The sequence below is a fragment of the Sinohyriopsis cumingii genome, chromosome 5, assembly GCF_028554795.1.
Source record: "Sinohyriopsis cumingii isolate HCF-2022 chromosome 5, ASM2855479v2, whole genome shotgun sequence".
Classification (NCBI taxonomy): Eukaryota; Metazoa; Mollusca; class Bivalvia; order Unionida; family Unionidae; genus Sinohyriopsis; species Sinohyriopsis cumingii.
In genome coordinates this window covers 134,738,642-134,755,215 of record NC_142965.1, presented here as the reverse complement: position 1 = coordinate 134,755,215, position 16,574 = coordinate 134,738,642, and the positions used below count along the sequence as shown (strand labels likewise).

Genomic DNA, 16,574 nt, shown 5'->3' with positions numbered 1-16,574 from the left:
TGCACCTGAAAATTCTAAAGTTTCGGTATCTACCAGTTATTTCACTTGACATCAAATTTTGCCCAAAATTGGGAGCGCGCCTTGTTCCTAGTAAAATCACGAGATTTTTATTATCTTTACCGCATATACGATAAATAAAACACTCCACAAAGCACTCCCCATCAAAGATATGCACTGTACCACTATAGTCAGCATATACGGTAATCTAACACGTTTCTTTGTACAAGATCAATATCTTTTCATTGTATAATGAGATAAGATAATCGATTCTATTTTCGAAGGCTTTGTGGATTAAATGTCTCGTATTAATGATTTTTGATTTGTTACGACAGAATACAAATAAATAAACAGAACATAACATATGAGACCTTGTTCGAATGCTTCTTGTTATATGTGTCGGTAGTTTTAAGGTTTACAGCAGTAATCCGTTCATATAAAATACCGTACGTAAACCACTGTAAGGTATCCCGTGTACATTTCATTTGTCAACGCGACCTCCGTTTCCTGAATAAAACTTAAAATGCATGCAATCAGATTGAAACGTGTTGTATGCGGCCTTGTTTAATTTACTTCCTTGTCATTAAAGGCTGTAGTATGGCCTTGAAACGAAAGTTAGAATCTGAGCCTAATACATCCAAAGATAGAAAAGGAGGAGAAGATGAAGACAACAGCGAGAAGCCTTATTCGGCTAAAAAGCTACGGATTCATCAGGGAAAGTCGTAAGAATGCTGAAAATTCTGTAGTCACAGAGAAACCTATTATGCTATACACGTGTAACGAGATACTCGTTTCTATTTTAAATCTGTACGTGCTCTTCTCCAATATAACATCGTAAGAGTTAAAAGAGAAAATAAGCAGAGATTTCTCGTCAGTTAATGTGCGCTTGAAATAGATCACACCAATGTTATCCAACTCACCTCAATACGAGAAAGGATGCCTAGATTTCTCGTCAGTTTGTGTGTACATGAAATAGATTACACCAGTGTTATGCAACGCATCTTAACACATAAAAAGGGGCATACAAAAAATCTGAGAGACTTTGTTTCAGTTAATTTATTATTTCCTGTGTTTACATAAAAAGTATCCATATTTTTCGCACCGTTCAATGCAGGCGGAGTGGTTTATGATGTTTGTGTGTGGGTGGGTGGAGTGATTTGGACTTTTTAACGTAGCGTTAACAATGTTTCAGTCTTATCGCTACGAAATATGCACCGTGGCAGTTGATAGTGATGGCTAGCACTGGGGCATCATGCCGCAGACACGTAGCATGATGTCACACCCAATCACGGTATCCTGGCACCAGGCCGACCAGTCCTAACACTAACCTCTTAATGTTGAGCTCCTAATGAGGCACATGTTAGTACCCTTTCTATATGTCTCTGGTATGCCTCGGCCAGGGTTTCGAACAAGCGACCTCCCGTATCCAAGGCGGACGTTCGAACCACTAGGCCACCTAAACTGTCGGTTTATGATGTAATGAAAGCGGAGATAGAATCATGTAGTAAATAGGTGGAAATTCACTAAATTTTGACGTTCTTTCTGCCGAATGTTTGTTAAAGTCATTATGTCGTTCACAGTATCAAATTTTAAAAATATAATAATTGTCTTAGTTAACTCTGACAATATTTTTTTTCTCTCTCGGTACTGATGTACATGACCGTTGCGGTGGCCTAGTGGTTAGAGTGCCAGCCTCGAATGCGGACGGTCGTGGGTTCGATCCCCGGCCGAGTCATACCAAAGACTGACAAAAATGGTACTAACAGCTTGGCGCTCAGCATTAAGAGGTTAGTGTTAGGACTGGTCGGCCTGGTGTCAGGATAATGTGACTAGGTGGGACATCACGCTGCATTTCTGCGGCATGATGCCCGCCCCAGTGCTAGACATCACTATAATCTGTCACACTGCAGACATCGTAGCGATATGACTGAAAATTTGTTGGTAACTGGTCATTCCGTACCCATGTCGTTTCGTACCCAAATGAGTCGTTTTTTACTCAAGGTGCTCGTCGTTTCGTACCCAAGATGCTGGTCAATAATTAAATCAGTTTTAAAACACAGAAGTAAATAATTGTAAAATGCAGTGCGAAGTTAAATTATCCCCCCCCATCTCTCTCTCTCTCTCTCTCTCTCTCTCTCTGCGCGATTATTTATGTGCATTATATTTAGGAGGATAACAAAATAAAACAGATTATGTCAAACAATGAAAACAAATTTTAACTTGCCATGAAAAAATATTAATATGTATACTTAGTTGAAAACAGAGAGAATTTCAATTATGCTACTGATTTGTTAGTTTTTTGTGATCGGTGGAAGTGTCCAGAACTTTGTACAAGTATACTAATGCGGCCGGCAGTGTACCCAAAAATGGCTTGGGGGTCCGAATAGTTTACTACGTTCAACACTTATAAAATAACGCGATAAAAAATTGAAATTAACACCAGTATTGGTCCTTGGAGAAGAGAAACTTAATCAAGCAACACTATTTTTTATCTGCATTCATCCCCGTTTGAAAAAGATCACAGAATTTCTAGTTGCTTTGAAAGGATAAACATTTGCACCAGTGTGTGCAGCCAATTACTTCTGTAGATTTTTGCATGTTTTAAGTGAAAAAATGGACCTATTATGTTAATTAAACCTGGCCAACGTTTTATTTATTTTTTTAATGGCAATGTGAATTTTTGTTAATTCTTTATAGCACATAAATGCTATTATACAGTGAAAACAATACAATTACCGTAATTATTTGTGTTTGGTTAATTTTTTGCCCCGATATTCTTTGCTCATGCAATTTTTAAGGTAGGAAAAAGATTAGGCCTAGAGAGGGAGGGGTAAATATGACAATACTGTATATTTGACCTTGTGAATTAATGGGTACGAAACGCCCACAACCTTGGGTACGAAACAACCAGCACCTCGAGTACAAAACGACTAGCACCTTGGGTACGAAACAACCAGCACCTTGGGTACGAAACAACCAATTTTCACTGGGTACGAAACGACTTGGGTACGGAATGACCATGAGCCAAATTGTTAAGGCTACGTTAAAAATCCAAATCACACACACTGATGTATATATATATATATATATATATATATATATATATATATATATATATATATATATATATATATATATGGTTAATGCTTATAACACAGAGAGAAACTCTCCCATATCGTACTAATAAGAGACATTGAACCGCAATGTATTTGAATGTATTCCCACATTGTAATGGTTGCATTAGGATCTTTGTATGGTCTGAAAACCTCATAATCGTCTACAAATAATTGGAGTACCCGCCCCAGGGGCACATTTACCTTCACTAATGGGTATCACATGCACATATACGTACGCTCTGACATTCCAGGGGCACATTTACCTTCACTAAGGGGTATCAAGTGCACATATACGTACACTAGAACGTACCAGGAACAAGCATACGTACACTCAGGCATATTAGGTACGATGAACGACTACCCTAAAATATATCATTAGTATTGTGCAAAACTAGCATGTTTCATGGATGACGGGCAGTAAACGTGTTCGGTGAACAGATATGAATAGAATTTTCATAATCCAAGAGGTTGAGCGACCAATAAATCATTGACTTAATAATGAATAAAACAAGCAATGATACAAACATAAGTAAGTAAAGGTGGATAGATAAAACGGGAAATAGACAAGTAGATACATACATAGGTAGGTAGCTAAGTATGCAGATAGACAGGTAAATAGGTAGGTAGATAGGTAAGTAGGCAAATAGAAAGGTAGGTAAACATATAGGTAGATAGTTAAATAGGCAAATAGAAAGGTAGGTAAAGAGATAGGTGGATTTGGTAAATATGCAGATAGGTAGGTAAACATATAGGTAGATAAAGTATATGTGGACAAGTATATACGAAGCGAAGAAATACAAAAATTTTGAAGATATATATGATTTTAGCTGATTTTAACGGCATGTTTAACACATTATTGCATATAACACACCGAGAAGATGTCGTTTTTATGTACTTCACAAGAACACCGTGATGAAACCGATCCGATATTCTGGGTGAGCAGAAACCTGCCCTCAACTTTAAGGTTACGAGCCTGATGCTCTACCAACCGATGCAAAATGGTGAAAACTGGACTTATAGGGAAAACTCTTACAGAATCGAACTTAAAATTCTACTTTATTTTGAAACATCATACACTCTCACTCTTAACCTCTTATTGGTTCAATGCATAGATCTGTGTTGTATCTCCTTGAAAAGAAAAATCCATCCATATTAAATTGACTCAATTATTGAAAAGGATTACTTTAAGCAGAACAGCACTAAGAAATCTAGGACTGGTTGTGAAACTCCCTGTTACTCACATTGGCTCTAATTATACATTTATCATGGGGCCATGTACTACAAGAGTGTGAAACCTGCTGTCTTTTATTTCATATGCAATTTACTCGTGATTTTGGTCCATTCCACCTTAAGGCTTGCCTCCACTAAACCATAGTTTTCCTTTCTCCGGGGTGTCTGGGTGGATGAGAACAAAGATAAAGATGAACAACTCAGAAACAAAAACAAGTTTATTGATAACAATGACTTGAATGTTAGGAGAAAGCATTGACACTTGCTCGACCTTGTAAATGATTAAAATTTACTCCTTGTAAGAGTAGTCGATTACTATTCAATATTTGGTATTGAAAGACCTGACTGGCTCAACGGTGATTTCGCATATTTGTATACTTTTCTTAAATTTTAGCCTGCAATCTGCGAAAGCCGAGGATGCCCAGCCGTCTAAAAAACTTGAAAATGAAAGGGAGGCTGAAGAGGAGACTGGATTCGGGTAGTTACATTCTACATTCTCCGCCTTCTTGGTTAAATTGAAAATACACACACACACACACACACACACACGTGCGTGCACACGCATACATACACACTGATACTGGAGTACTAAAAAATATTACATTTTAATTGTTTCATTAAGTCCTGCTCATGATTGTGATCTGTTCCAGTTTCAGAATTGCTTCTACTAAACTCACACTTTTTGTTACTTTTTGAGGGTTGGGGTTGATTGGGACAAAGATAAAGATGAATAATTCATGTGCAATGTACTCGTGATTGTGATACATTCCTGTTTCAGACTTGCGTCTATTAACCCATACATATTTTGTTTTCTTTTCTGAGGGGTGTGATGGATGGGGACATAGATAAAGGTGAACAACGTTTTAAAAAACAAGAAGGAAGCAAAATTAAACTTTACTGGTACCTATGAATTGAATGCTTGAAGAAAACATTGACACTTGTTCGAAGTTGTAAAGAAATGAGAAACAGTTACTCCTTGTGAGAGTAGTCCATTAATATTCAATATTTGGTATTGAAAGACTTTACCAACTCAACGGTATTTCCGCATATTTGCATACATTTCTTTATTTTCAGCTTGCAGTCTGCCAACGCAAAGGATACCCATCTTCCTACAGGGATTGATGATGTAAGGAAGGTTAAAGAGGAGACACCTATTGGGTAGTTACTTTCTTCATTCTCCGCCTTCTAGGTTAAATTGAAACCACTCACACACACACACACACACATGCATACTGGAGTACTAAATAAACTATTACATTTTAATTGTTTCATAAGTACGGCTAAGTGGTTTCCAAACACCAAGATTCGGTATTTTATATAAAATGAATGGTTAGATATTACTCACCGCTCCGGTGGCCTAGTGGTTAGAGCGTCCGCCTCGAATGCGGGAGGTCGTGGGTTAGATCCCCGGCGAGTCATACCAAAGATTTATAAAAATGATACTAACAGTTGCCTTGCTTGGCGTTCAGCATTAAGAGGTTAGTGATATGACTGGTCAGCCCGGTGTCAGGATAATGTGACTGGGTGGAACATCATGATCATGTCTGCGGCATGATGCCACAGTCCTAGACATCATTATAAAAATGTCACACTGCAGACATCATAGCGTTATGACTGAAAAATTGTTAAAGCTACATTACAAATTCAAATCACACACACACACAATATTCAGTTGTCTAAACCTCTTGAAAAGGAAAGGAAGGCAAAAATCGAGGACCGTATCAGGTTATAACGTTGTACATTATCTGCCTACTTAGCTAAATTGAAAATAAACACATACAACCACACACATTTAGTCATTACATTACATACGACTAAGTGGTTTTCCATACGCTAAGATTCGATAGTTGATATTAAGCGTGATACGCACACAAAAATGTAGGACTTGGTGCGAAACTCCTTGCATTTCACACTGTCCCTTATTATACAGTTATCAATGGGGCCATGTATTCAAATGGCAAAACACCTGTACTTCTTTACTTCATGTGCATTATACTCGTAATTACCACCCACTCCAACTTCAGGCTTGCGTCCACTAACCCAAAATTTTGCCTCTTTTTCTTGCAGGATTGACAACTTTTCTTCGCATATCGAAAATGAAAAGAAGGCGAAAGAAGATTCCCTTATCAGGTAGTTACGTACGTACGTACACACACACACACACACACACACACACACACACATATATATATATATATATATATAAAAACTATTTTTCCGATCACTAAGATTATGTATTTTATACAAAACGAATGATTAGTGTTGGTCAGTAATGGGCTTTGCCTTGTATTTCCTAATTACATTGCGGTAAGTATAATATTTCCCCCACATTTAAACACTTTCATAACATTGCCATTCAATCTGCCCAAACCAAAAATTCTCCAATTGACTGCGCAGCTTAAACATTAAAGGAAAATCACTGAAAAATCTCTTCCTCTTGAGACAAATTACAATAGATGGCGCTGCGGGAGAAAATATAGAAATGCAGATTCGGGATAAAAAGCGTTCGATGACATATTTTTAGAAAATGCAAGAAAAGTGGATACAAATCTAATACTTAACAAAGCTATATTTTTTCTTTTTCAATTTCTATATGCTTTGAATGCTATTAAATTGCTTCTACCACGTGAAGACATTGTACCACTACACCAAAGCTGCTTCAATGATTTAAGACCATCACATTATCTCTACCAATTAACAGAGCAGGTTTAGTTGATGTAATGCAGCCAAATCAAAATTTAAATATTTCGAACCCTAAGAAGGCTAATTCGACATGACATCTTAGGCAAAAGATACAACTAAAATAAATGTAAACATTATTGATAACAATGACATGAATGCTACGAGAAAATATTGACATTTTGTTTGATTAATTCAAGATATTGAGAGAAAATGAAAAGAGCAGCTAGATTAATATTCCATATTTAATATAAAAGACTTGATTATCTCAACTGCGTTTCTGCACGCTTGTATAATTTTCTTGATTTTCAGCCTGCAATCTGCCAAAGCAAAGGATACCCAGCTTCCTACATGGCTTGAAGATGAAAGGAAGGCTGAAGAGGAGACACCTATCGGGTAGTTACGTTTTTCATTCTCCGCCTTCTTGGTTAAATTGAAAATAGACACACACACACACACACACACGCGGATACTAGAGTACTAAAGAAATTACTACATTTTAATTGTTTCATTAAGTACGGCTATGTAGTTTCCAAACACCAAGATTCGGTATTTTATATTAAATGAATGATTAGATAATACTCACTTGTCTAAACACCTTGACAACAAAAGGAAAGCAAAAGAGGAGGCCCTTATCTTTAACCGCCTTCTTAGTTAAACTGGACACACACACACACACTATATATAAATATATATATATATATATATATATATATATATATATATATAAAGAAACTGTTACATTTAAATCGTTACATTACTTACTGCTTTTCCTCACACTTAGATACAATAGCTGATATTCAGCCTGATACACACAAAGAGATATAGGACTGTGTCTGAAACCCTGTGTTATTGACGTTATATCTTTTACATTTATCAACGTATCCATGTATTAGAAGGATGTAAAACCTGTTGTCTTTACTTCGTGTACAAAATACTCGTGACTGTGTTCCATTCCGTTTTCAGGTTTGCGTCCACTAACTAATAATGTTTCTTCTTTTTTTCTTGCAGGATCGACAAAATGTCTACACAGCTTGAAAATGAAAAGAAGGCAAAAGAAGATATCCATACCAGGTAGTTGCCTACATTTGTTTTTCTTTTTTGAGGGGTGTGGTGGATGGGGACATAGATAAAGATGAACAACTTAAACAAACAAGCAAATTAAAAATTATTGATACCAATGAATTGAATGTTAGGAGAAAACATTGATACTTGTTCTATCTTGTAAAGAAATGAGAAAAAATTACTTCTTGTAAGAGTAGTCGAGTAATATTCAATATTTGGTATTGAGAAACTTTACTATCACAAGGTTTCTCCGCATATTTGTATACATTTCTTGATTTTCAGCTTGCAATCTGCCAATGCCAAGGATTCCCAGCTGTCTACAAGGCTTGAAAATGAAAGGAAGGCTAAAGAGGAGACACCTATCGGGTAATTACTTTCTTCATTCTCCGCCTTCTTGGTTAGATTCAGAATACACACACACACACACACACACACACACACACACACACACACACACACAGATGCTTACTGGAGTACTAGTGAAACTATTACATTTTATTTGCTTCAGTAAGTACGGCTAATTGGTTACCAAACACCAAGATTCTGTATTTTATATTAAATAAATGATTAGAGAATACTGACCGCTCCGGTGGCCTAGTGTTAGAGTTTCCGCTTCGAATGGGGGAGATCGTGGGTTTGATCCTCGGCCGAGTCATACCAAAGAGGTATAAAAATGGAACTAACAGCTGCCTTGCTTGGCGTTCAACATTAAGAGGTTAGTGTTAGTACTGGTTGGCCTGGTGTCAGGATAATGTCACTGGGTGGGACATCATACTACATCGTCCTCGCCTTGTCTAAATCATTGACTACAAGTAAATATAAATGATTTATTTCCACTGTGGAATGTACAAGACTTTACATCCATCTACATATTCATTATCACTTTGAGTGTTCTCCTATTTATCTCAGTGTTAATCAGTTCCCTCCTAAGCAGGTCTCTATATCCTGACGCATACCTCAGTGCTAAATAAACCATTACATTATAATTCTTACCCTATGTACGGCTAGGGTGGTGTAAGGGGTGCTAATTGAGGGGTAGTAGCTGGTAGCTAGTCCACCTTTGGTCTCCATTTGGCGCTCAGCTCTCACCTGTGGCTCCAAGAAGCTGTAGCATACGCAGCGGCCACACCACGGGCAACGGCTTCGACTGGCCGGTCAAACAAGTTTGAGGGTAACCGACGGGTCTCAAACCCACGATGAGTCAGGGATTGTCACCCATTGCACGTGAAGACTGGAACCGGCGGACTGCGTGGAGGAACCACCAGCTGGTCAATGGGCAGGAAGGCGGACCCATCAAGGTGATGTGGGGCGCTAAGAGCACGGCAAGACATGTAGGGCGCCTTGGTCTTCCACTGCATCCAGTCTCCATTCCAGCCGTCTTGACTACGTCTTGCAACTGGACAAAGTGGAGCCTGGACGTGAGAAAGAGGCGGACACAGCGCAACTCTTCCTCACTTTAATCACGCGCAAGTCATTGATATCATCACCCGTGCCCAAGTCCTGCGGCAATGGGCGAGCTGCGACGTGGCAGATGTGGATGCACTGGCAGTCGTAGTGGCGGACCTGCACGCAGACGACTCAGGCCATATCGACGTCTTCCATTGATCTGAAGCAGAAATTGATGTCGTCAGCCGTCTGATCGACCAAGCGAACCTCTTCAGGATAGCGCTGATTACCTCCATAGCCTGAGCAAGGGGCTAGAAAAGGTGCCCTAAAAAGCCTGCTTCATCTACCCCGACCAGCTTACCGCGGCTGGAGGGAATTCCATTCTTGCGGTCGAAACATAAAGAAAACCCAAAACGTTTCACTCACTCTTGGTGCGTAGAATATACACACTCTATTGGATCATGCAGGGATTGACAGACCAGAGAGAAGAACTGCGCTGATTGCAAGAGAACTTGCTCGCTACAAGATAGAGATAGCAGCCCTAAGTGAAACTCGCTTGGCCGACGAGGGCCAACTGACTGAAGTTGGAGCTTGTTACCTTCTTTTTCTGGAGTGGACGCGGCACCGATGAACGTCGTGAGTCTGGAGTTGGATTCGCTGTCAAGTTGAGTTTGGTGAATAAGCTCTCCATCTTAACAAAGATAATTAATGACCGGCTTATAATTCTTAACCTACCCTTACAATGGAAAAAAGCAAGCCACACTCATTAGTGCTTATGCACCAACCATGACCTAATCGGAGGAAGTCAAAGACAAGTTCTACCAGGATCTGGAAACTCTGATTGATTCAGTACCAAAATCAGACAAGCTGATCATTCTTGGTGATTTGAACGCCAGAGTTCGCGAGGACTACATCTTATGGAACGGAGTTATTGGTAGACATGGATTTAGCAATTGCAACAGTAATGGACATCTGCTTTTGAGAATGTGCGCAACATATGATCTCCTGATCACAAACACCATCTTTCGTCTGCCTAACCATATTAAAACAACTTGGATGCACCCACGGTCTAAGTATTGGCGTCAGATCGACTACATCTTAGTTCGTAGGAATTACAGGCAGGATGTTCGTGTGACCAAGGCCATGTGTGGTGCTGACTGCTGGACAGACCACAGGCTACTGATTTCCAAGATGAATCTTAGAATTTAACCTGCCAGAGGGAATTAAAATCCCAAAACGACTCAATGACTTCAGGTTGAAAGTATGCAACAATGAGCAAGCTCTGTCTGAAGCTCTGACAAGCCAGCTAGAAACCACAGACTCTAATATAAAAGGACGTAGAGAAATGCTGGATGGCCTTCAAACATCTGGTGTACTCTACATCATCCGAGACCCTTGGCGTCACTGCGCGAAAGCACCAAGACTGGTTTGACAAGAACTGTGAAGAAATACAGTCCCTGCTAGAGGAGAAGCATGATGTACATCGTGTATACAACACCAACCCCAAGTCTGCTGAAATGAAAGATGTCTTCAGCATAGTCCGCAAAGCTGTGCAGAAGAAACTACGCGAGATGCAGGTCACATGGCTGAGGCGAAAGGCTGTTGATATCCAGTCCTTTGCCAACAAACAAGACATGAAAAATCTATATAGTGCTCTTCGTGATGTTTATGGTCCAGTGACATCAGGCACAGCCCCACTCTTGAGCTCTGATGGCAGCACTCTCATAACCGAGAAGGAGAAGATAATGGATCGCTGGGCGCAAGACTTTGTCGGTATCCTCAACAGACCCTCTTCTATCAACAATGAAGCGATCAACCGTCTACCCCAGGTGGAGATCAACGATAGGTTGGCTACCCTGCCAACAGTGCTGGAAACTCATAAGGCCATTGAGCTCCTGTCTAGTGGGGAAAGCTCCAGGAGCAGACTCCATCCCATCTGAGATCTACAAGTCTGGTGGGAGAAGATTACCTGAACCCATCCGTCACTGTAAATGGCCATAAGCTCAAAAATGTAGACAGGTTCACATACCTCGGTAGCACCCTCTCACAAGCAGTCTACATAGACAATGAGGTCAACACTAGGATTGCCAAAGCCAGCATATCATTTGGCAGACTCCGCTCAAATGTCTGGAATAGGAGAGGCATCAAGCTTGCCACCAAACTCAAAGTCTACACAGCGGTTGTTCTCCCCACCCTCCTCTATGCTTGCGAGACATGGACTATGTATAGCCGCCATGTTAAAAAACTGAACCACTTCCATATGAGCTCCCTGTGGAAACTCCTGATGTGATGTGATGTGATTTGGATTTTTAACGTAGCTTTAACAATTTTTTAGTCATATCGCTACGATGTCTGTAATGTGGCAGTTTATAGTGATGTCTAGCACTGGGGCATCATGCCACAGACATGTAGCATGATCTCCCACCCAGTCACATTATCCTGACACCGGGCCGACTAGTCCTAACACTAACCTCTTAATGCTGAGCACCAAACGAGGCAGCTGTTAGTACCATTTTTGTAAGTCTTTGATATGACTCGGCTGGGGATCAAACCCACGACCTCCCGCATCCGAGGCGGATGCTCTAACCACTAGGCGGAAACTCCTGAAAATCAGATGGCAGGACAAAGTACCAAACACAGAGGTGTTCACTAAGGCTGGCATGACAAGCATCCACACCATGTTGTGCAACACATAACTCCGATGGACTGGCCATGTTGTCCGCATGCCAATAGAATACCTACCTAAGAAGGTCTTCAATGGAGATATACAACAAGGCAAAAGATCTCACGGTGGTCAAAAAAGAGGTACAAGGACACCCTCAAGGCTTCGTTGGAGAACCTAGGCATTGATCCTGACAGCTGGGAGATTGTCGCTGCTAACCGATCTGCTTGGCGCAGTCAACGCAGGTGCAGAAGCCTTTGAGCGAAAAAGACTAGTCGATGCAGCTGAAAAATGGGATCTGAGTAAATCAAGGAAAAGCAGTTCCACAACTCCCTGTCGGCAACCTGCACTTCCATGTCCCCACTGCAACAGACTCTTCTGGGCCCCAATCGGGCTGATCAGCCATCTCCAGACCCACCCCCAGTGAATCGATGACATTAAATAGTCCTCATCGACACTGATGGACGAACAACAACAACAACAGCTAGGTGGTTTTCCAAGTACTAACATTCGACATTTGATATGCAACGAACACTTCAATCGATGGTGTTCAATAATGAGTTTGCCCTGCATTTTCTATTTACATTGTGATCGGTATAATTTTTCCCCGCCATTAGACACTTTCATAATCTATAGCTTGCAATTTACCCAAGCCAAGATCTTCCAATAGACTGCGCAGCTTGAAAATTAAAGGAAGACAAATCAAGACTTTCTTCTTCTGTATATATCTTGCAACCTATGGCACTGTAACAATGCCAGCATGTATTAATATTGTCTTTTGTCAGAAACTGCAGGAAAAGCTAGAAATGCAGATACTGGATAAAATGCATTGGATGACGTGTTTGGAAAATTCAAGATAAAGTGGATATAAATCTAATACTTAACAAAGCTATATTTCTTTCATTTTCAATTTCTGTATGATGGGAATAATAATAAATTGCTTCTAGCATGTCAAGACACTGCACTTATTCATGCTGAAAGTCCGTCCGACAGTACATTTGCTTCATTGGTTTAAGACCATCACATTATCTCTACCAATCAGCATTTTAGGTTTAGCTGTTAACAAAGCCGTCAAATCAAAGTTTAAAGAAATCTTACTCTCGGAAGAGTTTTTATATGACATACTAGTAAAAGATGCAACTAAACGAACAAATTATTAAACTTTATTGATTACATTGAATTGAATCCTAGGAGCAAACATTGACGTTTTTTTCGGTCATTTCAATATGTTGAGAAGAAATTACACTTTCAAAGAAAAGCAAGATCAAAGGCCCTACTATCTCAACTGTGTTTCCTCACACTTGTATACATATCTTGATTTCTGGACATAAAGAAGGCCTTTGACATTTTATGGCACGAGGGCCTTTTCATAAAGCTTTCCCTGTAGTTTGTTTCTGGCAAACTCCTCACTGTAATTATGGAATCATACTCTAATATCAATATCATTGTTAATATAAATGGCACTGAATCTGAACCCATATCAATCAGACAAGGTGTCCAACAAGGCAGAGTGCTTTCCACACCTCTGTATCTGGTATATAAAATAATGATTTGTTAAAGTTGCTAGAAGATTCCAATTTAAGAATAAGCGTATGATCAGTTTATGCTGGGAACCCTGCGTTGGCTGATGATATCACCCTAATAATGGCAACCCTTGTTCATTTACATTCAATGCTTGATATCGCTACTTGTACTCGGTAAACTGGAACTGCAGACTGGAATCAATGAAAACAAGAGTTGCATTATCATCTTTAAATGAAACAGACAGAAAAGAGATTCCAATTTTTAGTGAAGAATGGGCCCACACTTTATTCTGATTTTCCAAACTACCGAATTCGTAGGTATCACTGTGATCACCAAGATGAGCTGCATAGCAAAATTTTAAACCAGTCAAAAACAGTCCAAAGTAGCAATAATCCATACAGTCTACTTAGATTAAAATAGTTTGAACCGGGTTTGAGCCAGGTAAAACTGGAATGAACTGGTTTGATCAAGCTGGAACTGGTTTAATCCGGATGGAACCAGTTTAAACCAGTCAAAACCAGTCCAAAGTAGCCTTAAACCATAAAATCTACTTGGATTAATCCGGTTTGAACCGGTTTTGAACCAGCATAAACTGGAATGAACAGGTTTGAACCAGCTGAAACTGGTTTGATCTGGATGGAACCTGTTTGATCCAGATGGAACTGGTTAAAACCGGTCAAAACCAGTCCAAAGTACCCTTAAACCATAAAATCTACTTGGTAAAGAGATAGGTGGTTAGGTAAATATGCAGATAGGTAGGTAAACATATGGGTAGATAAAGTATAGGTGGACAAGTATATACAAAGCGATGCAAAAAAAAGAAGATATATATGATTTTAGTTGATTTTAATGGCACATTTAACACATTACTGCATATAACACACTGAGGAAAGTGTTTGTTTTATGTACTTCACAAGAACATTGCGATTCAAATGATCTGATATCCTGGGTGAGTAGAAAACCTGCCTGTGACTTTTAGGTTACGAGTCTGATGCTCTACTAACCAATCAAAACTGGTGAAAATTGAACATGATAAGGATAACTCTTGCAGAATTGAACTTCAAATTCTACTTTATTTTGAAACACCATAAACGTTAGGGCACACTAACTCTTAACCTCTTGTCGGTTCAATGCACAGATCTGTGCTGTAGCTCCTTGAAAAGAAAAATTCATCGATATTAAATTGACTCCCCATTTACTGAAAAGGACTACTTTAAGCAGACTAGCACTAAGAAATGTAGAATTGGTGTGAAACTCACTGTTGTTGACATTGTCTGATTATATATTTATCAAAGGGGCCGTGTATTAGAAGGGTGTAAAATCCGCATATTTGTTTACTTTTTTTAAACTTTAGCCTGCAATCTGCCCAAGCCAAGGATGCCCAGCTGTCTAAACCACTTGAAAATGAAAGGGAGGCTGAAGAGGAGACTGGATTCAGGTAGTTACATTCTACATTATCTGCTTTCTTGGTTAAATTGAAAATACACACACACACACACTCGCACACTTACACACGGATACTGGAATACTAAAAATATATTACAGTTTAATTGTTTCATTAAGTACTGTTCGTGATTGTGATCTGTTCCAGTTTCAGAATTGCATCTACTAACTCACACTTTTTATTTCTTTTTGAGGGGTGGGGATGATTGGGACAAAGATAAGGATGAACAATTCATGTGCAATTTACTCATGATTGGGATACATTCCTGTTTCAGACTTGCGTCTATTAAGCCATAAAGGTGTTGTTGTTTTTTCTTTTTTGAGGGATATGGTGGGTGGGGACATAGATAAAGATGAACAACTGTTAAAAACCAAGCAAAATTCAACTTAACTGATATCTATCAATTGAATGCTAGGAGAAAACACTGACACTTGTTCGATATTGTACAGAACTGAAAAAAAGTTACTCCTTGTAAGAGTAGTCGATTAATATTCAATATTTCGTATTGAAAGACTTTACCGTCTCAACGGTATTTCCACATATTTGTATACATTTCTTGATTTTCAGCTTGCAGTCTGCCAACGCAAAGGATACCCATCTTCCTACAGGGCTTGATGATGTAAGGAAGGCTGAAGAGGAGACACCTATCGGGTAGTTACGTACTTCATTCTCTGCCTTCTTGGTTAAATTGAAAATACAGACACACACACACACACACACACGGATACTGGAGTACTAAAGAAACTATTACATTTTTATTGTTTCATTAAGTATGGCTGAGTCGTTTCCAAACACCAAGATTCAGTATTTTATATAAAATGAATGATTAGATAATACTCGGTTGTCTAAACACCTTGACAACAAGAGGTAAGCAAAGGTGGAGGCCTTTATCTTTAACTGCCTTCTTAGTTAAATTGGACACACACACACACACACACACTATATACATACATACATACATACATATATATATATATATATATATATATATATATATATATAAACTGATACATTTTAATCGTTACATTACTTACTGCTTTTCCCCACACTACGATACAGTAGCTGATATTTAGCGTGATACGCACAAAGATATATAGGAATGTGTCTTTAAATTTTTTATTATTCACCTCGTCTCTTTTGCATTTATCAACGGGTCCATGTATTAGAAGGTTGTAAAACCTGTTGTTTTTACTTCGTGCACAAAATACTCATTACTGTGTTCCATTCCAATTCAGGCTTGTTTCCACTAACCAATAAGTTTTCCAATTTTTTCTTGCAGGATTGACAAAATGTCTACACAGCTTGAAAATGAAAAGAAGGTAAAAGAAGATATCCATACCAGGTAGTTGCCTACATTGGTGTTTCTCTTTTTTTGAGGCGTGTGGTGGATGGGGACATAGATAAAGATGAACAACTTAAACGAACAAGCAAATGCAACATTATTGATACCAATGAATTGAATGTTAGGAGA

At 39.0% G+C, this 16,574-nt stretch overlaps 1 protein-coding gene across 9 annotated transcripts in view; it reads left to right on the top strand.

Moving 5' to 3' along the window:
- Positions 1 to 575: 575 nt before the first annotated feature.
- The window catches only part of LOC149800285 (uncharacterized), a 45,421-nt gene continuing 29,422 nt past the window's right edge, over positions 576 to 16,574 (top strand). For 5 of the 9 annotated variants that reach the window (XM_089959881.1, XM_089959883.1, XM_089959880.1 and 2 more), the window contains exons 1-10: positions 576 to 719; positions 4,738 to 4,821; positions 5,418 to 5,501; positions 6,411 to 6,473; positions 7,335 to 7,418; positions 8,034 to 8,096; positions 8,370 to 8,453; positions 15,014 to 15,097; positions 15,671 to 15,754; positions 16,383 to 16,445. In XM_089959881.1, the coding sequence (XP_089816007.1) occupies positions 595 to 719; positions 4,738 to 4,821; positions 5,418 to 5,501; positions 6,411 to 6,473; positions 7,335 to 7,418; positions 8,034 to 8,096; positions 8,370 to 8,453; positions 15,014 to 15,097; positions 15,671 to 15,754; positions 16,383 to 16,445 (818 nt within the window). In that variant the 5' untranslated portion in view covers positions 576 to 594. The remainder of the gene's footprint in view (positions 720 to 4,737; positions 4,822 to 5,417; positions 5,502 to 6,410; positions 6,474 to 7,334; positions 7,419 to 8,033; positions 8,097 to 8,369; positions 8,454 to 15,013; positions 15,098 to 15,670; positions 15,755 to 16,382; positions 16,446 to 16,574) is intronic. The other 4 variants (XM_089959877.1, XM_089959882.1, XM_089959884.1 and 1 more) reach the window with 4 other exon arrangements.